The sequence below is a fragment of the Ictidomys tridecemlineatus genome, chromosome 9, assembly GCF_052094955.1.
Source record: "Ictidomys tridecemlineatus isolate mIctTri1 chromosome 9, mIctTri1.hap1, whole genome shotgun sequence".
Lineage (NCBI taxonomy): Eukaryota > Metazoa > Chordata > Mammalia > Rodentia > Sciuridae > Ictidomys > Ictidomys tridecemlineatus.
In genome coordinates, this window is record NC_135485.1 from 97,262,899 (window position 1) to 97,288,716 (window position 25,818).

General features: G+C 33.6%; 1 protein-coding gene across 7 annotated transcripts in view; it reads left to right on the forward strand.

The window, feature by feature from the left end:
• Tbck (TBC1 domain containing kinase) overlaps positions 1-25,818 on the forward strand; it is a 215,916-nt gene that overhangs the window by 29,810 nt on the left and 160,288 nt on the right. For all 7 annotated transcript variants that reach the window (XR_013426040.1, XM_021720499.3, XM_040293008.2 and 4 more), the window contains 3 exons: positions 15,911-16,025; positions 17,499-17,572; positions 25,156-25,297. Coding sequence is in view for 6 of the 7 variants with exons in the window: in XM_021720499.3 (XP_021576174.1) it covers positions 15,911-16,025; positions 17,499-17,572; positions 25,156-25,297 (331 nt within the window). In the remaining variant the exon portion in view is untranslated. The remainder of the gene's footprint in view (positions 1-15,910; positions 16,026-17,498; positions 17,573-25,155; positions 25,298-25,818) is intronic.

Genomic DNA, 25,818 nt, shown 5'->3' on the forward strand with positions numbered 1-25,818 from the left:
TTTATATTGTAATTTTATGTGAATTGATAAAAGATAACTGTCCTTCAGTTTTATGTGAATTGATAAGAGATAATTATCCTTTAAAACAGTATTCTCGCATCAAATTGTCCTTTTAAACAGTATTCTGGAGTCACTGTGGAGTTATGAGTAAAAGCTTTTTTCTTACTCTTTTAAGATGCTTGCTAGAATGGGTATGATCTTTTTTGCCTCACAGCAATGAGGCATGAAAATCTAGTTCATGGATAGAACTAGAAATCTTTTAAGCTGAGCTGACTTAGGAAAAAGTTACTATTTATGTAGAGAATTCACTTGACTTCTACCTTAAATTTGAGGTGAAGCTCTGGTTATTAAAGTGGTGTTTTGCATCGTTCTGTCTTTCTATGTGTGTATCATAAGAAGCTTACTGAGTCAAGTAGAAGTAGCTAATAACAAGACTTGGGTATTTTTTTAATTCTTTGATCAAAGTATGATCACTGTATCTCCTCAACTCCTGATAAATACAATTTATAATGCAAATATAGTATTTTCATCAATCATGCTAGTCATAATTCCTTCAGATAACACTAATCCCTATTTAACTGAACATTTCAGTTTGGCCCACTTTTGGTTGCACTGTACTGGCTTGCAGACATAGTAATAGATGCTGCATACAATTCAGGCCCTTTACTGTTCTTTTTTGTTCAGATAGGCAAGGTAATAAAATATCTAAAACTCTAAAATATTGGTCTTCAAATATGAATTTGTCTCAAATTGATATTTATACAATACTATCAAATTCTTTTTTTATCACACAGCAAAATATATGAAGGTGGTCCCATAAGCTTGTATCACCTACTAATATTGCAGACACCTTACTTTGTATAAATGCACTCTGTGATGTTAACATAATGATGAACTCAACTAATGAAACATTTAATAAGAATGGATCCCCTTTGGTTTTTTTGTTTGTTTGTTCGTTTTTTTCTTTCAGAGGGGTGTACCAGAGATTGAATTTAGGGGCACTCAACCACTGAGCCACATCTCCAGCCCTATTTTATATTTTATGTAGATACAGGATCGCACTAAGTTGCTTAGGGCCTTGCTTTTGCTGAGATTGGCTTTGAACTGGCTTTGAGAACTTCCAGCCTTAGCCTCTGGAATTGCTGGGATTACAGGTGCGTCACCACACCTAGCTATCCCTTTATGTTGAATTATAATTTTAGTTAACAACATCAAAAAGCTTTTGAATAAGTTAGGATACAGATTTGACTAAAGGTATATAATAATCTGTTCTTTAACATTAGAGACATATTTCAGTCTTAAAACATGTTAATGCTCTGACATGTGGGAAGTTGGACTTACTACCCTGTCATTATTAGTGACCATAATGAGAGAAGAAATTTTGGTGTGTCTGATCCAGGACAATAAAATTGCATGAGAAAAGAAAATATTTATGGGACATAAGTAATCTGCTAATTTGGGGATACTTCAAACCTACTTGTCAAATGATGATTAATTCTCACAAAGAAATTAGAAAACTGTCTTGATTTTATTATGTCAGAAGAATAGGTGATGAGCCCAGTTTACAATTTTTATTAATTTATAGAGTATATACATATAATGTAACAAAGTATTATTGATAGTTTTTTAAAGACCTTGGGTTGTTTTTGTGGGGAGGGTTGGAATTTTTATTTTGCTTTGATTTTTAGATGATCAGGATTCTGTACAGGATCAATAGCTCATTAATATTCATTTAACTCCAGTTTGGTGTTATATTTCTCACTTTATAAATTTGCAAACTGAGGCAGGGTGAGTTGGAGCATTCTTTGAGCATAGCAAATCAATGACAGATCCTCCTGGCATTAAGTTTGGACCTCAAACCACTAGACTATGTTTTCCACATGTGTTTTGATCTTATCAAATTAATTTTCTGCAGAGAAGAAAAGTTATCTAGTATTCAAGTTGGAATGCTGATTGCTCAGTTCATTGCTTCCCACTGAGAATTAGTTACATTCCAGAATCAACAATGCTCAACTTTGATTATTTCAGAGTAAAAGCTGAGTTGTGAAATATGCCCAGTCTCATAGTTTAGAGACTGATGGATTATTATTTGTACTTGCTACAAAGTAATCTTTAGGTAGTAGTAATCAATACAACTCTTAAATTCGCGTTAGATGAATGTCCTTTGAAACTAAAACATTTGTGCCTCATAGTGAAATGAATTGTTTTCTTTTTTCAATTGTGAAAACTGTTATTCTCTTTCCTTTAAAAATGTGCTTTTAAAAATACTGTGATAATTTTAACAAAATATTAAGATATATTATGTGGTAAGTGTCAGATTTAAAGTCTTAAAGATATCAGCTCCTAATTTAAAAACATTTTGTCCTCAAATTCTGGAATCATATACCAGTGAATCTTTAAAAGTTATATATTATTGAACTCTTTGGTTTTGAAGTTTTAAAGTAAATTTACTTTTTTGGTACCAGTATATTGAAAGAAAAAATAGAATTATATGCTTATAATATTATCTCAACATTAATCATTAGCATTTTATTTTCCCTATTTCTTAAATCACACGGTAGCTAACCATATTTCATCTATGTTTCCTCTCTCCTAACATTATACTTTGGGCCTATACAACCAAGAAAGGAAAGTTTTACACCAAAAGGAAAATATCTGTGGGAGTGATCAGGTTTTATAAATTGAAAGAACATCTTGAACTCATACAGTTTATAAGTGTGTTTCCTCCCTTGGTTTGCTCACAGTATGGGTGTTTTTTTCTTGTGGAGTGGCCCTTAGAAATGTGATGGATCTTGGATGTGAGGAAATAGCATGTGTGCTTTTAGTTACCACCTATACATGAACAACTTCCAAATATATTCCAGCAATCCTGACCTCTCCATTCTCTTTCTTGACATCTATTTCTTGCAATCTGAATAAAATCTTTTTTTTGCAAATAACCTAAAGGAACTGATGGTTTGAGGCCATTGGGAACAACTTAGTCTAATTTATGGCTTTAGCCAGATATTAACAAGATTACCCGGCTACCCAGTATACCCTGATTTACTCCTGATTCCTCCAGTAAATAAAAGACTAGGAAAGATGTATTTTAAGCAGGTGAGTACTTCTTGCATATAGCCTTTGTGTGAACTTAAACAGTTTGTTTATTGATTGAAGGATTTTGTAATCTCACATATAAATGAAGTTAGCATTATTGATTGATTGCTGTTATAACAGATTTTTTTTTGAGCTGTTATTTCATTAGTGGTGAAGAATTTAGTTTCTATACTATCTTATATCATTATGTGGTATTTTATACACTATTTAACGCGTTTGATATGAATTTTCACAGTAAATATTCTGTGATAGGCATAGGCATACTTGAATAATATAGTTTTTTCCTCAAGGTCCAGTGGGAGAGAAACCTACACAGAAATAATGACCTTATAATTAATAAGCCTTGCAAGTAAGTATGTGTTATCAGAATAAAGGGAAGGGATTATAATTTTATCAAGGATAAAGAAGCATTAGGATCTTTTAAAAAATTATTGAAATTTCAGACTAGTTCTAGGATAATGGAGGATGTCTTAATGGGGATAATTGAGGAAACAGAAGCCTTAGAGAACAGGGCCATCCAAGTCTTGATATGATTAAAGAACAGGTCCTTAGGAGTGAGGAACAGACAAGTATAGGAGATTGTAATTAAAAATCTGGATGTCTTACATGTAGATTGAACAATGTATCATTGTGATAAACTATTCATATTTTGCAATATTGTCTAGGGTTTGATGAAAACCTTTTACTATGAGCATGTAAGGTCAACCAATTCATAGAGATATTAAACCCATGATATTATCCTAAGTGCTTTTTTTAATGTTTTTTTTTTAGTTGTCAGTGGACCTTTATTTATTTATTTATTTATTTATTTTTTTATTGTTGGTCGTTCAAAACATTACATAGTTCTTAATACATCATATTTCACAGTTTGATTCAAGCGGGTTATGAACTCCCAACTTTACCCCGTATACAGATTGCTGTATCACATCAGTTACCCTTCCATTGATTGATATATTGCCTTTCTAGTGTCTGATGTATTCTGCTGTCTGTCCTATTCTCTACTCTCCTCCCTCCCCTCCCCTCCCCTCCCCTTTTCTCTCTCTACCCCTTCTACTGTAAATCATTTCTTCCATTTATATTATCTTGTCTTACCCCTCCTTTCCTCTTATATATCATTTTGTATAACCCTGAGGATCGCCTTCCATTTCCATGCGATTTCCCTTCTCACTCCCTTTCCCTCCTACCTCTCATCCCTGTTTAATGTAAATCTTCTTCTCAAGCTCTTCGTCCCTACCCTGTCCTTGTTTACTCCCCTTATATCAAAGGGGTCATTTGGTATTTGTTTTTTAAAGATTGACTAGCTTCACTTAGCATAATCTGCTCTAATGCCATCCATTTCCCTCCAAATTCTATGATTTTGTCATTTTTTAATGCAGAGTAATACTCCATTGTGTATAAATGCCACATTTTTTTTTATCCATTCATCTATTGAAGGGCATCTAGACTGATTCCATAATCTTGCTATAGTGAATTGTGCTGCTATGAACATCGATGTAGCAGTGTCCCTGTAGCATGCTCTTATTAGGTATTTAGGGAATAGACCGAGAAGGGGAATAGCTGGGTCAAATGGTGGTTCCATTCCCAGCTTTCCAAGAAATCTCCATACTGCTTTCCAAATTGGCTGCACCAATTTGCAGTCCCACCAGCAATGAACAAGAGTGCCCTTTTCCCCGCATCCTCTCCAGCACTTATTGTTGTTTGACTTCCTAATGGCTGCCAATCTTACTGGAGTGAGATGGTATCTTAGGGTAGTTTTGATTTGCATTTCTCTGACTGCTACGATAGTGAGCATTTTTTCATGTACTTATTGATTGATTGTATGTCCTCCTCTGAGAAGTGTCTGTTCAGGTCCTTGGCCCATTTATTGATTGGGTTATTTGTTATCTTATTGTCTAATTTTTTGAGTTCTTTGTATATTCTGGTTATTAGGGCTCTATCTGAAGTGTGTGGATTAAAGATTTGTTCCCAGGATGTAGGCTTCCTGTTTATCTCTCTTATTGTTTCTTTTGCTGAGAAAAAACTTTTTAGTTTGAGTAAGTCCCATTTTTTTATTCTAGTTGTTAACTCTTACGCTATGGGTGTCCTATTGAGGAATTTGGGGCCCGATCCCCCAGTATGTAGATCATAACCAACTTTTTCTTCTATCAGATGCCGTGTCTCTGATTTAATATCAAGCTCCTTGATCCATTTTGAGTTAACTTTTGTGCATGGCGAGAGATAGGGATTCAGATTCATTTTGATGCAAATGGATTTCCAGTTTTCCCAGCACCATTTGTTGAAGATGCTATCCTTCCTCCATTGCATGCTTTTAGCCCCTTTATAAAATATAAGATAGTTGTAGTTTTGTGGATTGGTTACTGTATCCTCTATTCTGTACCATTGGTCCACCCGCCTGTTTTGGTACCAGTACCATGCTGTTTTTGTTACTATTGCTCTGTAGTATAGTTTGAAGTCTGGTATCGCTATACCGCCTGATTCACACTTCCTGCTTAGCATTGTTTTTGCTATTTTGGGTCTTTTATTATTCCATATGAATTTCATGATTCTTTTATCTATTTCTACAAGAAATGCCGTTGGGATTTTGATTGGCACTGCATTGAACTTATAGAGAACTTTTGGTAATATCACCATTTTGATGATGTTAGTTCTGCCTATCCATGAGCAGGGTATATTTTTCCATCTTCTAAGGTCTTCTTCTATATCTTTCTTTAGGGTTCTGTAATTTTCATTATATAAATCTTTCACTTCTTTTGTTAGGTTGATTCCCAAGTATTTTATTTTTTGGGGGGATATTGTGAATGGAGTAGTTGTCCTCATTTCCATTTCAGAGGATTTGTCACTGATATACAGGAATGCCTTTGATTTATGCGTATTGATCTTATATCCTGCCACTTTGCTGAATTCATTTATTAGCTCTAATAGCTTCTTTGTAGACCCTTTTGGGTCTGCTAGGTATAGGATCATATCATCTGCAAATAGTGATAACTTAAGTTCTTCTTTTCCTATTTTTATGCCTTTAATTTCTTTCGTCTAATTGCTCTGGCCAGTGTTTCGAGGACTATGTTGAACAGAAGTGGTGAGAGAGGGCATCCCTGTCTTGTACCAGATCTTAGAGGGAATGCCTTCAATTTTTCTCCATTCAGAATGATGCTGGCCTGTGGCTTATCGTAGATTGCTTTTACAATGTTGAGGTATGTTCCAGTTATCCCTAATTTTTCTAGAGTTTTGAACATAAAGGGATGCTGTACTTTGTCGAATGCTTTTTCTGCATCTATCGAGATGATCATATGGTTCATATTTTTAAGTCTATTGATGTGGTGAATAACATTTATTGATTTCCGTATATTGAACCAGCCTTGCATCCCAGGGATGAATCCTATTTGATCATGGTGTATAATTTTTTTGATATGTATTTGAATCCGATTCACCAGAATTTTATTGAGGATGTTTGCGTCAAGGTTCATTAGAGATATTGGTCTGTAGTTTTCTTTCTTTGAAGTGTCTTTGGTTTCGGAATCAGGGTGATGTTGGCCTCGTAGAATGAATTTGGAAGTTCTCCCTCTTTTTCTATTTCCTGAAATAGCTTGAAAAGTATTGGTGTTAGTTCCTCTTTAAAGGTTTTGTAAAACTCTGCTGTATACCCATCCGGTCCTGGGCTTTTCTTAGTTGGTAATCTTTTGATGGTTTCTTCTATTTCCTCTATTGTTATTGGTCTGTTTAGGTTGTCTATATCCTCCTGACTCAATCTGGGCAGATCATAAGACTTGAGGAATTTATTTATGCCTTCACTATCTTCTATTTATTGGAGTATAAGGATTCAAAATAATTTCTGATTATCTTCTGTATTTCTGAAGTGTCTGTTGTGATATTACCTTTTTCATCCCATATGTTAGTAATTTGAGTTCTCTCTCTTCTTCTCTTCGTTAGCATGGCTAAGGGTCTGTCAATTTTATTTATTTTTTCAAAGAACCAACTTTTAGTCTTGTCAATTTTTTCAATTGTTTCTTTTGTTTCAATTTCATTTATTTCAGCTCTGATTTTAATTATTTCTTGCCTTCTACTTCTTTTGCTGTTGTTTTGCTCTTCTTTTTCTAGGATTTTGAGATGAAGTATGAGATCATTTATTTGTTGGTTTTTTCTTTTTTTGAGGAATGAACTTCAAGCAATGAATTTTCCTCTTAGAACTGCTTTCAATGTGTCCCATAGATTCCGATATGTTGTGTCTGTGTTTTCATTTAACTCTAGGAAGTTTTTAATTTCCTCCTCGATGTCTTCTAAAACCCATTGATCATTCAGCAACCTATTGTTCATTCTCCAAGTGATGCTTGATTTTTCCTTCCTTCTTTTATCATTGATTTTCAGTTTCATTCCATTATGATCAGATAAAATGCATGGTATTATCTCTACCCCTTTATATTGTCTAAGAGTTGCCCTGTGACATAATATATGGTCTATTTTTGAGAAGGTTCCATGTGCTGCTGAGAAAAAAGTGTAACTACTTGATTTTGGGTGGTATAGTATATATATGTCAATTAAGTCTAGGTTGTTAATTGTGTTATTGAGTTCTATAGTTTCCTTATTTAACTTTTGTTGGTAAGATCTGTCCAGTGGTGAGAGAGGTGTGTTGAAGTCTCCCATGATTATTGTATGGTGGTCTATTAGACTCTTGAACTTGAGAAGAGTTTGCTTGATGAACACAGCTGCACCATTATTTGGGGCATATATATTTATGATTGTTATGTCTTGTTGGTGTATGGTTCCCTTGAGCAGTATGAAGTGTCCTTCTTTATCCCTTTTGATTAACTTTGGCTTGAAATCTATTTTATTAGATATGAGTATGGACACTCCTGCTTGTTTCCGCATTCCATATGAATGGTATGATTTTTCCCAACCTTTCACCTTCAGTCTATGAATATCTTTTTCTATCAGATGCGTCTCCTGTAGGCAGCATATTGTTGGGTCTTGTTTTGTGATCCATTCTACTAGCCTGTGTCTCTTAATTGGTGAGTTTAAGCCATTAACATTTAGGGTTATTATTGAGATATGATTTGTTCTTCTAGCCATATTTGTTTATTGATGTTACTAAACCTGATTTGTTATCCTCTTTGACTACTTTCCCCCCTTTACTGTCCTATCTCCCATTGTTGGTTTTCAATGTTATTTTCCATTTCCTCTTCCTGTAATGTTTTGCCAAGGATTTTTTTAAGAGATGGTTTTCTAGCTGCGAATTCTTTTAACTTTTGTTTATCGTGGAAGGTTTTAATTTCATCTTCTATCCTGAAGCTTAATTTCACCGGATACACGATTCTTGGTTGGAACCCATTTTCTTTCAGTGTTTGAAATATGTTATTCCAGGATCTTCTAGCTTTCAGAGTCTGTGTTGAGAGATCAGCTGTTATCCTTATTGGTTTGCCCCTAAATGTAATCTGCTTTCTTTCTCTTGCCGCTTTTAAAATTCTCTCCTTATTCTGTATGTTGGACATCTCCTTTATAATGTGTCTAGGTGTGGATCTCTTATGATTTTGCACATTCGGCGTCCTGTAAGCTTCTAGGATTTGTGATTCTGTCTCATTCAAGTCTGGGAAGTTTTCTCGTATAATTTCACTGAATAGTCTGTTTATTCCTTTGGTTTGGAGCTCTGTGCCTTCCTGTATCCCAATGACTCTTAAATTTGGTCTTTTGATATTGTCCCATAATTCTTGGATGTTCTGCTCATGGTTTCTTAGCAGACTTGCTGAGCTGTCTATGTTCTTTTCCAGTTGAAATACTTTATCTTCATTGTCTGATGTTCTCTCTTCTAAGTGATCTACTCTGCTGGTAGTATTCTCAATTGAGTTTTTAAGTTGGTTTATTGTTTCCTGCATTTCTAGTATTTCTATTTGTTTGTTTTTTATTACCTCTATCTCCCTGTGAAATTGATCTTTTACTTCCTGGATTTGTTTGTCAATGTGATCTTTCATTGTCTGATTTTGCTGTCTCATGTCTTCCTTGAGACTCCAGATCATCTGAAGCATATATATCCTGTGCTCTTCATCTGACATTCCATCTGTTGCAGCTATTACCTCTTCTAAAGTTGAGTTGACCTGCATTGCTTGTGGTCCTTTCTTTCCTTTTCTTTTCATACTGCTCGCGTTTTTTTCTGCTTGGTGCAACTGTTGTCTTTTTGAAATTTACCCTCTATTTATTTATATTGCTCTTGTATAGTTGGGAAGTCCCCCTTGCAGGGTGGGTAGTGGCTGTGCTCCTCCTCTAATTAGGGTGGTCTGTCTACCAAGCTAATCGGTCACAGGTCTGCCCCCACTGCAGGCACGGGTCACTGTTCTGCTCTGACCCCACTCCAATTGTGGTAACGTAACTACCACGCCCTGGGGTCGTTGGTCCTGATCTGGATGTGGGTGGCGGCTCTGCTGGGTCCCCACTCCAATTGGTGTGACGTGTCTACCATGCTGGCAGGCCTCTAGGCCCGTGGGTCGCAGTTCTGCACAGCCCCCACTCCCAATGGGAGTACCTGACTACCTCTCCAATGGGTCGCTGAGCCTCCTCCGGACCCGGGCGGCGACCCTGCTCCACCCCCCACTCCAACCAGTGTGATGCGATTGCCTCAGTGTTACGTGTCCACCACGTTGGCAAGCTACCTGGCCTGTCTTGCCAGTGGGCTGCTGGTCTGCCTGCCCTGCTTGCTCAGATGGCAGCTCTGCACAGCCCGTACTCCAAATGAGGTTACTTGACTACCGCACTGCGGGTTCGCTGGTCTTATTCTAGGCGTGGGCGGCTTCTCTCTTCAGCCCCAGCTGCATTTGGGGTGTCATGATACCACGCCGGCGGGTCACTTGGCCTGCTCTGGGCCCAGGTGGAAGCTCCACTCTGCCCCCACAGCACCCAGCAGGACCCTGGCTGAGAAGCAGTCACCGCCGGTTCCCTAGCCTTGGGCCAAAGCAGCTTAGGTAGCAAGAAACCCGCCTTTCCAATCCAGATACACTCTCCGCTGGGAGCTGGGTCCAGCGAGCGACCCCCACGAGTTCCCCAGCCCCAGGCCAAAACTGTCCTGGGAGTCAGAATCCAGTTGCCCTAAGCTCAGCGAACGCTCCACTTGGAGCTGGCCTCCACCGGCAGTCTCCGCAGACTCCTCAGACCTGGGCCAGGTTAGCCCGGGAACCCGAGTCCCGCTGCTCAGTGCCCGGCGCACGCCTTGCCAGGCACGAGCCTCTAAGAGTATTCTCCACAAGATCCCCAGTCCTGATCCTGAGCAAGAAATCTGCTAGACGCAGGCAAATACCAGCCTGAAATCACCTGTTCCGTAGCTGAATGAGCTGAGATCAGTAGAACAATGGGATGGTTACATCATCTCTCCCAAATGGCGGCTGCTGTCCTCCTCTGTGGTCCGACCGGTGACTGGAACCACCGCTTCTCTCCTCTGTCTCAAAGCTGGAACTCAGCACTAAGCTCTACCAATGTATCACTGGCGGGAGCCCCCCGAATCCGTATCGCTGTTCCCCTGCTCCGGCACCTTGCCGATCCCCAGCGCGCGCCACAGACTCCAGCCGCGGGGCGATCGCCTATCAGGCTATGCGACCCTACGTGTGGAGAAATGGAGCTCCCACAGCCGAACCTCGCACGATGGAAATCTGTCCACTAGATTCTGGAGCGCCTCAATTTCACTGGAAATTCCCAACAAGATAGCCTTCAGCCGTTTTATATCGTCTTTCTCCAGCTCATTGACGCGGCACACTGGGGTGATGCACTCCCTTCGCCGCCATCTTCTCCTCCTCCAAAAAAATTTAATTATTTATTTTAATCACTATTTTTATGTAGTGATAAGAATCAAACCCAATGCCTCACACATGCTAGGCAAGTGTTCTACCTCTGAGCCACAACCCCAACCCTAGCCTAAGTGCTTTTTAAATGATAGGTAAAAAGTATTTTAGTAAATTTTCTTTAAAATACATCTGGATAGAGCTAAATAAAATATATTTAGATTTGTCCTAATCTAATAGGTTTGAAAATTCAGAAAACCATATTTAAAATACAGATATGAGCAAGTTGTTTCAATTGTTTTTGCTGTTCCTTCTGTTTTTCTCTTAACTTTACCAATATTTTTTTATTTTTTAGGTCTGTTTTGATCTCACTGATGTAATAAATAAATTTTCATATTTTATTTTCCTCCAAAGACAAAGGAAAGGATAAATAATTCTCAACCATTAACCATATTGCTTGCATTGAAATTATCAGTTCATAAATTTCTAACTATACTTAGGCTTCTTTATTGTGGAGATTGGTTCTTCCTCTTCATATCTATGTGGACTAAAAATGAAGTTAACATGCAGCTAGTAGCCACCCAGTTGATGTGTTCAAATACAAACAAAGTATATTAAAATGTCACCTTGCTATATTAGAAATAATTGTGTTATTTTGAAAGCTACCTTTGGATCATATTGGTAAATTTAAATCACCAGGGATTCTTATGTTCATTCATTAGGGACAGTGGTGGCAATATATATACTATTGTCACAATCTCTGAAGTAATAATAGTAACTGAACATCTCAAAAGGAATAGAATATTTTCTTTTACTTGAGCTATATCATAAGTTTTCTAAGTTACTGAATGGTTTCTTTATTAACAAGATTTTAAATTGGGACTTGTTGGACAAAGCCTTATTGTTCTCTGCCAATATATTTTTTAAAATTGTGCAACTCCCATTCCTTTAATCCTAAATTTTTTAGTGTCCATGTTGAATTAAACTGTAACATATTTTCAAATACTAGATGTGATATTATTACCTTACTTTTGTATTTTAGTTGCATTATCTATTTAAGAAAAAACTTCAAGATCAAGTTTTGACAGTATTAAAAAAATGCAGCTTTAAAACAAGTAAACAAAATTCCATAAATACTTGTTACTCCTTTTCTAATATAAAATAAGATGAATTTTTTATTTTATTTTTCTTATTTTCTATTTTATTTATTTTTAAACATTTATTCATTTAGTTAGTTGATTGTAGGTGGACACAATATGTTCATTTTATTTTTATGTGGTGCTGAGGATCAAACCCAGTGCCTCACGCATGCTAGGCAAACATTCTTCCTCTGAATCACAACCCCAGCCCCTTGTTTTTGTTTTTCTACTTACAGTACTGGTGATTGAACCCAGATGTACTCTACCAATGAGCTATATACCCAACTCTTTTTATTTTAAGAAAAAGTTTCACTAAGTTTCTGAGGCGAGACTCGAAATTAAGGTCTGGGATTATAGGTATGCGCCATCACACCCAACTTATATTTTAAAATAAAATTTAAAATTAAATCCTAAGGGTAACAAAGGGTAGAAAAACAAATTTATCTCTGATTTAAACTGATGAGTACTGAGTCCATTAACTGTAATTTACAAGTAGACTCATGTAATAGCTAAGAAAAGATATGCCATGAGCTTCAGCTTTTTTAATATATGAATTTAAAACATTTTTTGTATATATGTTCATGAGCTCATTTTAAACGTAATGGTGCTTTTTGACATGCATGTTCTAATGTCTGTTTTACAATCAGTAAAAGTACAATATGAAAAATAGAATGCTCCATCTTCTTTATTCAGCAGTTTCAAAACTGGTTTAATGGGGGAAAAAAAAGTTTGATTTTAATTTTATGAGAAAGAGCTCTATTTTGAAGTAGTATGTAGCTGAGGACCTCTAGTGTCACAACTGAATATGTCATCAATTTTTAAGACTGAAGATAGATAGAGAGTGTGTGTGTGTGTGTGTGTGTGTGTGTGTGTGTGTGTGTGTGTGTGTGTTTGTGTTGTGAGAGGGACACACACATAGAGTCAAGGTAAGAGGACTCAGACTTCGCAGAAAGTAAAGGCAATCAAGACTGTAGAACCAGCAGAAGGATCAACAAATGGATTAATGGAATATAATCAAGAGAGGTGAGAAATGAATTCATACTTCTATGGTCAACTGATTTTTTACAGGATGCCAAGAACATTCAGTGGGGATCTTTCTCAAGTCCTCTCAACAGATAGTGCTGGACAACAGGAGAGCCAAGTGCAAAAGAATGGAATTGACCTATTTTTTAATTGAGTTGTCTTTTAATTATTGAATATAAAAGTTGCTTAAAAATTACAGATAGCAATCCCTGTGAGACATATGGTAAAGGTCTTCTCCCATTGGTAACTATTTCATTTTCTTAATGGTATCCATTGAAACAAAAAAGTTTTTAATTAATGAAATTCAATTTATTTTTTCTTTTGTTACTCTTATCAAAGAATTCTTTGTCATATCTAAAGTCATCAAGATTTTCTCTGTTTTCTTCTGTAATTTTTATAGTTTTAGCTCTTACCTTTAGGTCTCTGACCCACTTTGATTTAATTTTTTAATATGGAATCAGTTGGTTTATTTTTGAAGATGTTTGTGAAAACTCTGTTATCCCAAATTGTACTTGTTTTCACACATTTTCTCTTTGCCCAAGACTGACTAATATCACCTTCACATGGAAGAAACCATTTGATAAAGAGAAATAGATTGTCACTATAAATAATATATAAATAATAACATTTATCCTTTTTTTACATACATCATGGGAAATATGAAGTTTATTACTTGTCTTCAAAATATGACTGACAATCAAGGATTGGATTATAAGACACTTAAGGGGAGAAAATGAGTTTGAGAGAAACAGCCTTAGGATTGGAGCAGGAAGGACTCATTGGAATTACCACATAGGAAATGAAGATAACACTCTATGTATCCACAACTAAAAGAATTCTAATTCTCCTTAGAGAGACTCAAAAGAATAATATATCCACAACCAAAGAACACTATCTACTGAAAAGAAACACCTGGAGAATAGTAAAGTCGGTGGTGGGGGTGAGGGGGGCACGAGAGGCAAAAAGAGATTTCTGTTGATATCTTTCTCTTTCTCTCATACCACATACACAAATAAATAAACCCTTTAATTATATAATAGAGCTAAAGACCATCCTCCTTGATAGTAAAAGTCAGTTTAGAAAATAGTTCCAATTTTCATCTGTTAGTGGACAGAGCTTCAACTTAAAGAGAAAATAAAGACAGCACATCAGGTTTTTTTCTTGTTACTATTTCTGTGTTAATGGAACATGTGAATCTTCAGATTAAAGGGTTGTACCTGATGTTGACCAGCACAAAGGTGTCTATATCCTAGAACATTGGATTGAAGTTTTATAACTCTAAGGATAAATTTAAAAAGTATCCTCAGCTTCCAGGGAGGAATCACAGGACATCTATTATAAAATTGAAATCAGATTGATATTAGACTTCTTACTACTAATAAAGGATACCATAAGACAATGGAATAATTCTTTTCACGTTTAAGAATAGAATGAGACATTTTCAGACATGCCATGCTCTAAAATGCCCTAATCATGCCCTTTTAAAAATTTTCTCAAAAATTAAGAATGATTGAAAAATTAGTGTTCAAGTTGCCTAAGTTTGTTTTTCTTAGCCTCTGCTTGGTTCTATAGTAAATATATATTAATCATTGTATGGCAATGTGCCAGTCACTTCCCATCTCTCTGAGTAAAAGCCAAAGGTCTTATAATAGCCCAAAAGATCTTACACGGTTGTCTCCTTAAAACTTACCTTTTTTTTGTCCAGTTAAGTGATAAACTAAATCACATGACCATCATCAAAATTGAAAATAGAATAATTTCATCACTTTGCAAAATTTTCTCCTACTCCTATCTATTCCACCACTTGAGCCCATGTGATCACTGATTATTTATTTCATTTTTGTACTATAACAAATGTTTTTTCTTCAGTATAGATTTCTCACATACTGAGTATACTCTTAATTCTTATCTTATATAACAGTCTTTTTCTTTTATTGGTGACTTTAGGTAACTTATACTTAATATAATTATTGATATATCTGGATTAAAATCTGTTCTGTTCTTTACTTTTCCTTTTACTTAATCTGCTTATGGGTTTTTTTTATTCCATTTTATTTCTACTACTGCCTTATTATTTATAGCTCTTTTAAAAATTTTAATGGTTAACTGCAGATATTTAATTTGTAAAAATAAAAAAAAATGTATAGAAAAGAAATCTCTACAAAATGTTAACATTAGTAGTTGGGGAGGTTGGATTTGAAAGAGTCTTCCTTGCTTTTCTATATATTATTCCTAATTCCCTACATGAATGATTTAGCTCATTGGTAGAGCACTGGCCTAGTAAATTCCACTCCCTGGATCCAATCCCAAGTACTGCCACATACACATATACAAATACACCTTCAGAGAGGGACGATGTGAGAGACAAAACATATAAAGAAAGTGGACATCTATGCACAGATGGCTTAAGGAGGATAAGATAAGAATTAAAAGAGACATTTTGCCTTATTAACCAGTGTGGAAAATATGTTAATGTCTGTATACCATAAAATATATTGTACCTATATTTTAGAGGCTACAGCGTTTTGTTTTGAGCAGAAGACATGGTTATCCTTGATTCTGATCTGCCACACATCTAAAGCTTTCTTGATAATTTGATAAAGCCAAACTTGTCAATGATCATTCTACCCTACTATAAATAATATACACCATCCAAATTCAGGTCCTTTCCTGCTATTAGAGTAGCCAATAGGAAAGTGTTGTCAGATCACTTTGTTATAATCAGAGTTGATTATAATCAATTATGTTCAAATGGTTATTTTATAAATATGTAAATTCTGTTTGAATGGGCAAGATGCAAAAAATTTTATGTTTTAAATGTTTTCACTATGTCTTATTCTTTAAACAGATTGTAGATATGCTTTATAATTGATGTTTGGATTTTTGTTTTCTTTTTAGCCATCCAAAGGTTTTGTGCATAGCATTTGAAGTACTTCAGGGCTTGCAGTATATGAACAAACATGGCATAGTACACCGGGCCCTGTCTCCTCATAATATCCTCTTGGATCGAAAGGTGATTCTCAAATACTATAATAGATATTTGTATGTTGCTTGGAATTGAAAGCTTTTGAAATCAGGCCCTTAAAATTAATCAGAATGATGTTAGAATATGTTTTAAGAATAAATAATGAAAAGACTATGAAAATGATATATTTATGATTGTGAAAAAGCTCTTTAAATTATTTAAATGTTTAAATTATTTAACATTTTTTTAATTCAGTTTCTATGTGTCTTTCATGTAGGATATTCCTTTTTTTCACAAACTAATGTTCTGACTTCATGTGTTATTTTTTCTTTCATTCTTTTTGCTAAAGGATTTGTTTTATGGCTTCTCAACATTCCTCTCCTCAGAATTTGCATTTGCTTTTGTTTTAAAAAAACTTTTCTGACCAGTTACTTAGAATATCATTCTCATAAGTATAACTGCATTGAATTTCTTCTTCTTTACATTTTTCTTTTATTTATTTATTTTTTACCCCTCCTAAGAGAATTATTGATAATAAAGTGATATAGTTTCAGGAATAATCATAATTTCATTTTTCTCATTACATATAAACAGCTTTGGGGAAATTTTGGTTGAATTATTTTCTATGTAATTGTTCTTTGAGTGTTTTCTCAAATTTGATATAGTCTTAAAAATCACAAAATAGAAATGATATTTATTAATTTCAGACTTATGGCAGAAAGGTAACATTGCTACAACCAATCTAACTTGTTTTAAAATATAAAGTAATGTCTGTATACCATAAAATATGTTGTACCTGTTTTTAAAGGTCACAGCGTTTTTTAGCCTCTAAATCTTAAAAAGAAGATAAATGAATGGAAAGTTGACTTATTTTTTTAAAGTACAAACATTTAAAATGAAAAAACCTAAAGAAACAATTTATATTTAGCTTTTATTAAAGAACTCACATTTGTGATAATTGTTAGTCTCAAAAAATATATGAATTGTTGGAGCCTAACAGACTTAACTGAACTCTCGTGATTTTTGAACTGAACTTTCCAAGCTAAATCCCTTATTACAGTTAAATTTTAACATTATGACTGTATTTGTATTTCCCTGAAAATAGAACTCTTCTGAAAAATTACTACAAAACATTATAACCAAGTATTCAAAACAAATGAAAATATTTTTGCCTGTTATCCTTTGTTAAAAAAAACCTAGATTAGCACAAATAAACACAAAAATGTTAAACTAATTTGACATTGTGAAATATATGTATTCCTTATACAGTTATATAGTATATGTATCTGTATATATATACACTTATGTGTCTACAGATATGTGTACATAAAAATATAATAAGTATAAAACAAACTAAATTTTGACAGTCTTGGATAAAATTTTGGTATCTTATAAAATCTTATATGGTAATATTTTGATAGAATAGCAGTCTGATTATATAATGATTGTGGTAGTCACAAGGCACATAGTTTTCCTTTCCAGTTATATTAAAATATTTCAGTGTCTTTTCCTTTATTGTAGGGACATATTAAATTGGCTAAATTTGGACTTTATCACATGACAGCTCATGGTGATGATGTTGATTTCCCAATAGGGTAAGGATATTTTACTTCTGAGTTCTGTCTTGGGCATGATAATCTTTGGTAACATGCACATTTTGTTACTTATTTTTGATAATTGTTTTTTAACATAAAAGTAATTTTTCTTTATTAATTCATATTAATTTCCCAGGTACTTTGTTAAAAAAATAGACAGTTTCCCAGTGTTTCAAAAATCCCTAATGTTGATCTTTCATTGAATTGGAAGAAAGAATGATAGATTATTATTTACTTTATAATGCTTTCTAGTTAGTTATATTTCATTAAGAAGTAAGTTTAAGACAAGAAGACTGATCACATTCTAAAAGATAGTGTGTGTTCATAAGAGTCTGAAAGTCATCACTGTTGCACTGATTTCAATTTAATTATTTACATTTAATTCCCTGTTTTCTAAAATCTAATTGTATATTAAGATTCAAATTGAATTATTGTGGATATCAAAATTGGGAATAGAACCACAATTTGACCCAGCTATCCCTCTCCTGGGTCTATACCCAAAGGACTTAAAAACAACATATTACAGGGACACAGCCACATCAATGTTTATAGCAGCACAATTCACAATAGCTAAACTGTAGAACCAACCTTGATGCCCTTCAATAGATGAATGAATTAAAAAAAATGTGGCATCTATACACAATGGAAAATAAATAAAATAAAAAATAAATAAATAAAAGAGAATGAAATCATGGCATTTTCAGGTAAATGGATGGAGTTAGAGAAGATAATGCTAAATGAAGTTTGCCAATCCCCAAAAAACCAAATGCCGAATGTTTTCTCTCATATAAGGAGGCTGATTCATAGTCGGGTAGGGAGGGGGAGCATGAGAGGAATAGACAAACTCCAGATAGGGCAAAGGGTTGGGAAAGGAAGGGAGGGACATGGGGTTAGAAATGATGGTGGAATGTAACGGACATTATTATCCAAAGTACATGTATGAAGACACTAATTGGTGTGAATATACTTTGTATACCACCAGGGATATGAAAAACTGTGCTCTATATGTGTAATAAAAATTGTAATGCATTTCACTGTCATATAAACAAATAAACAAAAAAGAATTATTGTGGATATCAGAAGTAATGGGATAAATTCTATATCTGGAAGTCTGTGTTTAAGAGGTTTATTTTATCACTTCTGATATGGAATTTTAGATGTACATTGCCCTCAAAGAAAGAAAGTAACAGAAGTTTATTTCATTCCATACTTAAATAGATACTTTAGCTTGACTAGCACATACAGTAGCTTTTTATTCGTAAATACTTTAGTTTGTATTTCCTAAAATAAGGAGTTTTCATATTCAACCTCAGAATTATGATCAAAATGAGGAAACTAAAATTTATATATTTTTATCTAAACTAGATTCTGAAATCATATTTTTTCAATTATACTATAGTTGTTTTTAATAGTATTCATTTGTGTCTTGCTCTCTGAGTTTCCTAAAGTCAATTCTGTTACATTAATATTGAGAATTCTGATATGCATTTATGGAGTATAATTCTGAAGCAAAACGTTTTTTGAAAATATAATGTGATGTTTAACAAAATCCTCATTTATAAATGGCACTTTTATCCTTATATATTTCTTTCTTACCTAAAATTTTCATTAATTAAGGCACAGACAATAAATAACCTTAGACTTTATTGAGTGAGGAAACATTTCTTGAGCACTTTGTCTCTTGCCTTGGTATATACAAGAAGGTTAAAATAGGTTCTGTCCTTAAGAAGCTCATTGTCCAGTAGGCAGATTTTCCATTTTGATGACTTAATTATTAATGTACATAGATACACAGTCTTATAGTTTCATAAGTCAAAATCTATGGCCAACAAACAATTATTTGCATAAGTATAAATATTATAATTTGTAAAATAGTCAAGAATTTCTACTTTTTAAAAAAAACCTTTAAATAGGATAAGTTCTTGATCCAGTTCTAGCTTCTTTGTCATGTGGTATAATTGTCTTTTGACATGAATTTCAAAGAGCTATATAGTAAACGTGATTTCCACTGCTTCTACTTATTGTCACAATTTGTATAAAATAAAACTTCAAAAACATACAAAAATTAAGATTTTAAACCTTTGTTTATTGGTGCTTTAGGTTTTAGTGATGAATAGAAGAAAGGAGATGATTTTTCTAAAAGCATACCAAGCATTTTGAAGAACTACATTTGAATTTAAAAGGCTTAGATAGAATTGGTCTTGTATTAACATTTATCCTAGCTTGCTTTGAAGTGTTGCACCCAAAGGGTCTTACCAGAAAGTATCCAAGAGCAAAATGTGCAACATTAGCCAAGAAAAATAAAGTGATCAAACAGCGAAGGCAGGAAAGAAAATATTTACACCAGAAGAAGCTTGCAATTAATTCAAAAGACAAATATTAAGGAACAATAAAGTAAAATATTACCATCTGTTTCAAAATATTGTAAAGAGTTAAAAGTTGGGCATTCATTTCAGTTGGCAGTAGCTTAATATCTTGTTAAAACAGCAAACATGATGAAAACCACATGTATTTACCCCACCATTCATATATACAGCAAAGTTCTGTTAATTGTCTTCTGAGTGTTAAAATGCTTTAAGAAGAGGTGGATATTGAAGGAAGATGATCTATATTTAAGAACAATCCTAGGGCTTAATTGTTTTCATTAATTCCGTCTTTGATTAAAAGGGAAACTAGAATTTTTGGAGCAAGGGTTATCTCTGTGCTTCTATCAGAAGTTTTTGATACAGCAACTTATCTATAGTTTTGCTTGATTTTTCATTACTTGTCCTGTCATTTTTTTTGTTGTTGTTGTTTAGATGTACTGGAAACAGGGATGAAAGTGAATAGTTTGCCTGTTAGATATGGTAAAAATCATCATAAAAAGTATAACATTATATTTGTGTCAATAATACTTTCAACAGTTTATGTGATAGATATTATGTCTATTTTACAGATTGAAGAAACCCAAATTGCATATTACTGAAATTGGAACATAGATATTATAACAACATATCCAGTGCTTTTCTACAAGGTTTCACCTGGTTCTAGGGATTTCATACATTCATAGGAAGATTAGTGTGGCCCTGGTTGCACACCTGAAATCCCAGTAACTCAGGAGGCTGAGGCATTAGGATCACACATTCAAAGCTAGCCTTAGCAACTTGACCAGGCCATTAAGCAAGTCAGTGAGACCCTTTCTCAATATACAAAATGTAAAAGGGATGGGGATGTGGTTCGGTGGTTAAACATCCCTGGGTTCAATTCATGATAACAAAACAAACTCCACCCCCCCCCCCAAAATTTGATCATTTTAGGCTATAAAACCATTGTGAAAATTTGCATATAGAAGAATATTTGAGAAAATTAAAAGATCAATTGTATTAAAATGAAGAGGAATTTAAAAACTTATACCCATTGACTTTAAGTTATATTCTCTGTCTTAAGTGATTTAAATAAGTAGTACTGGCAGTGAGTGTAAGGAGGTGTCTATAGAAAAGAGAGAAATGGATGTAATATTTGAGTGCCTACTGTAAATATGTATGTTAAATATACTTAAATACATTTTGATTACAGTTGGCAGCATTGCATAATCTAATATAATTGAATTGAAAAATCCATATTATGTTGTGTACATGAGACTAAATCTGAATAAATGAAGGGCATACACACACATAATAATTAGAGCAGAATTCTACTCATTTTTTAAATTTCTTTTCTGAAGCTATTAAAATTTTTAGGCAGTGATTTACAAATTTAGCACTTGCCAATTGTCTAATTCTTATTGTCTGCTTTTTAAATCATTTTTTCTAAGGCAGTCCTAACTGGCATTGTGATTTTTTAAAAAATAAATGTTCTCATGCAAACACAAACAAATGGTTTATAAAATGAATAAGACATACTAGTATCTTCAAGGAATTTTGTTTTTTTTTTAATTTAGATAGGAGGTTAAATATTTATAGAATATTATATAGTGTATAAAACAAAAATATTTAACATGTTTATCATGTATAGCTTATTACATGAGATTCAAAATATGCACACAAGGACCTTATAGAATTTAATCAAGTATGTTTAATTCCTTTGTGCAAAAAAAGAGAAAGCTTTTTTTTTTTTTTTTTGGTATTAAGGATTGAACTCAGGGGCACTCAACCACTGTATTTTATTTAGAGGCAGGGTCTCACCGAGTTGTTTAGCACCTTGCTTTTGCTGAGACTGGCTTTGAACCCTCGATCCTCCTGTTTCAGCTTCTCAAGCTTCTGGGATTTTAGGCATGCACCACCATGCCTGGCAGAAATCTTTTTTCAAAGACATTATAGAAGACCTAAATAAATATGAACATATCATGGTTTTAGATTGTTAGGGACACTACTGAAAAGATGCAAGTTCTTCCCAACCTGTTTCCATATGTGATCTCTTTTCAGTAAAAACTGCAACTATGTGTAAAAGAAAACATGGAAAGATAATTCTAAAATGTATATAGTAGAAACACCTAAAGAGAAATTGAAAGTTGTGTGTGTTTGTGTATTTTGAGAGGGCTTACCTTAGTAGTTGCCAGTAATAATATACATAAGGTTATAGAGTTAAAACAAATCAAATAGCATTAGGCACAATGATCAGTGGAACAGAACAGAAAGCTAAAAGTCAAACCTACCATATGTGGCAGTTTTATTACTAGTAGACCTGTCACTGCAGAGCAATTGAGGAAAAAAAGAGACATCAATAAATAGTATAGAAGTCAATTGATTCTCCATTTAGGAAAGATGGAAGTTGTACCTTTATCTTACCTCATATAAAAATTTTATTCTAGGTAGAAAAAACTTAAGTATGAAATTAACTTTCAAACTTTTAAAAATAACATGAGACCATTTTGACAAAATCACTATGTATAAGAAAAAATTGTAAATTTGATTGAATGATTAGTAATTTATCACTCATAAATAGATACCATAAAGAAAATTTAAAAGAAAAGCTATTTAGTGATAGGAAGTGTTTCAAGTCATAATTACTAAAAAACAAATTAGTACTGAGAGGCTTTTGGGGATATCAGAGGTTGAACTCAGGGACGCTCTACCACTGAGCCACATCCCCAGCCCTATTTTATATTTTATTTAGAGACAGGGTCTCACTGAGTTGCTTAGCACCTTGCTTTTGCTGAGGTTTGCTTTAAACTCATGATCCTCCTGCCTCAGCCTCTAGTGGTGCTGGGATTACAGGCATGCACCACCATGTCCAGCTAGTACCTAGAATTTTAAAGAACCATTTCAAAACAATAAGAAAAAAAATCAGCTATGTAGATAAAGGTTATCCCAGAAGACTTTATCTGTAGAAACTATGTCCTGCTTAAAAGGTTTGTCCTTACCTGGGAACTTGGACTTCAGAAGCATTCCCATGGTTCTCTAATTGTAAGCATCGTTTTCTGTACCTGTTTACATAATGAAGTTTATGTTGAATAGTTGCTTTCCTTTTAGGAGTCCTATATTTTTGTACATGACAACCAATAAGTGCCTGTGTGACCAGTCCCCAGTAAATACCTCAGGCCGTAAGTTTTTGATGAACTTCCCTGGCCATTGTTAGTACATTTTTGTTGCTGTTGCCAGGAAGAGTGTACTCTGCTTAATACCTGATAGGAAGTAGAAAGCAAAAGAAAACCTGTACATAGATTCCCCAAGAATCTCTTCTATTTCTCTTGTGATCCAGCTTTATACCCTTACTATGTCATGTAATAAATCTTAGCTCTGAGTATACCTACGTACTGAGTTCCATGAGTCCTTCTAGTAAATCTGTAAACATAAGAGATAGGAGGGTTTTCTTGAGTACTGTAGTACAACAGTCTACTAGGGAAATGAGTAGAAAACTTGGACAGGCACCTCACAATAATAAATTCAAGTGGCTAATAAACATATGAATATATGATGCCTCGATTTTACTAATTTTCAAGTATTTAAAAGTTGAATGTGCATTGACATATAGATCTCACCTAGCAGACTGTCAAACATTAAAATGCCTGTCAAATAAATATTAAGTGTTGATGAAGAAGTAACCAACAGGGACCATCATATCTGTTGGTGGTATATAGATTGGTATAACTTTCTGCAAAAAATATTTGACATAATTTTAAAAAGCTGAAAGAACATGTATTCTATGGCCTAGAAATTCAATTCTAGTTCTTACTTTTGGGAAAATTTCAGGTATATGCTATACACAGTTTTAAGTGAAGCATTGTTCATAATGCAAAATGCAGGAAATATCTTAAATGTCATTGATGTTTAAATGGGCAAATAATGATTTATTAATAAAATAGAAGTAAAAATTAATGGTGTATGACTACATGCAGCAATACAGATTACTCTTTCAAATAAATAATGGTAATTGACAAAGCAAAAGAATATCCTCAATTTAATTCCAGTACTATAACATTCAGAAATGTGCTCAACTGAACAATATACATTAAGGATATAATCATGTAATAAAGCTATAAAGAAATTCCACATATCTCTTTCTTTTCAGGGATAAGGATGGAAATATAATCCAGGAGAACCAGAATGTGAATTTAGTAATAATTTGTTCTTCACTTAAATTGCTCCTTGGTACTTAGATGTTTATTATAGCTTTATTCTTTATACCTTATTCATATTTAATAGTCTTTTGTATTTGCTCAATATTTGCTAAAATACTTTTAAAAAAATTTATCATGAAGGTAGTGTGAAGGAATGAACCCTATATATTGTTTGTGAGAACATAAATTGATAAAACCTCCCCAAAAGGCAATATGATGTGGTATAAGTTATGAATTTGTAGTGATACTTCTAGGATTTTAACTGCCATCTATACATATATCTGATAAGTAGAGTATTTATATTTATAATGTATTCATTTGAAAATTGTTGTATCAAAAGAAATTTATTAGTCAAACAAGTTGTTTATCAATACAATGACATTATCAGCAATTTTCAAAAAGAATGAAGGAACTCTATAGTTATTTTTTTCAGTTTTCTTTATTTGCTTTGTTTTTTTATTTTTAATTTTTAAAATTTGTTATATGTGACAACAGAATGCATTACAATTCATATTACACATATAGAGCACAATTTTTCATATCTCTGGTTGTACACAAAGTAGAGAATGATCTCAAATATATTTTAAGTGAAAAAAAGTAGTATGGCATTCTGCCATATGGGGGGACAGGTACAGAGAAAGTCTTTCTTTTCAATTTAGATTCCTTTTCAATTTATATATTTTTATAGCTTTGACATTCCTATTACTCAAAATAATATATACTGACTTCAAAGTTAAAATGATAAAATAATAATTCACTATTAAGAGAAGAAACCTAGAGGACTGCAAGAAAGGCAGTGTGTTAAAAACAGGAAAGCTACCAATGCTGGAGAGAGATATAGTGGTTTAAAACCATTAGAAACTCATATAGGTACAATTGATTCTTAGACATTGTATATTGAATTTAGAATTCTTAGCTACAGTTGTTAATTTTAATGCATGGGGCTTTTATCTAGTTCTTGTGACATTGATAGAAAAATGTACTCCTGCTTTTTTCCTCATTATAGTTCATAGTAATTATTCATGATTTTAATATATCATTATAGGTATCCATCATACTTGGCACCTGAAGTAATTGCACAAGGAATTTTCAAAACCACTGATTATGTGCCGAGTGAAAAACCATTGCCTTCTGGCCCCAAATCAGATGTATGGTCTCTTGGAATCATTTTATTTGAACTTTGTGTGGTATGTATAAACAAATGTTAAACTAAATCACGTGTTTTTTATTGTTTTGCTGTAGAAATGGATTAAATTTAGAGAAAAGTGTAAAATAATTACACCTTTACCAAGTGTAAACAGCTTCAGAAATATTGCGCTAAAATTAATTATGCTTTTTATGTGTTCATGGTTTCTCTGCCCTCTGGCGTTTTTTCTTCCTGTTCTCTTTTATTTCCTATAAATTCAATTTGTTTGTTGGAATTTAAGGAAGCCTTCTCTAGACACCTTCTGTATTTATTAAAGGCTTAAGCTGTTATTATAAACAAAAGAATTAAAATACAATAACTTAAAGAATGTAGATGTTTTTCTTACTTATGTTCAGAGCAGATAGGCTCTGTTCCACCATATCATGTAGAAGCCTGGGCAGGCAAGAATGATGGTTTCATCACCATTTTCAATATCTGGTTTTCAGAGCTGCTTTTTTTTCCCCTTAATCATTTTTTTCTAGCTAAAGGGGATAAGGAAGAGTGAGTGAGTTTAGTATTACT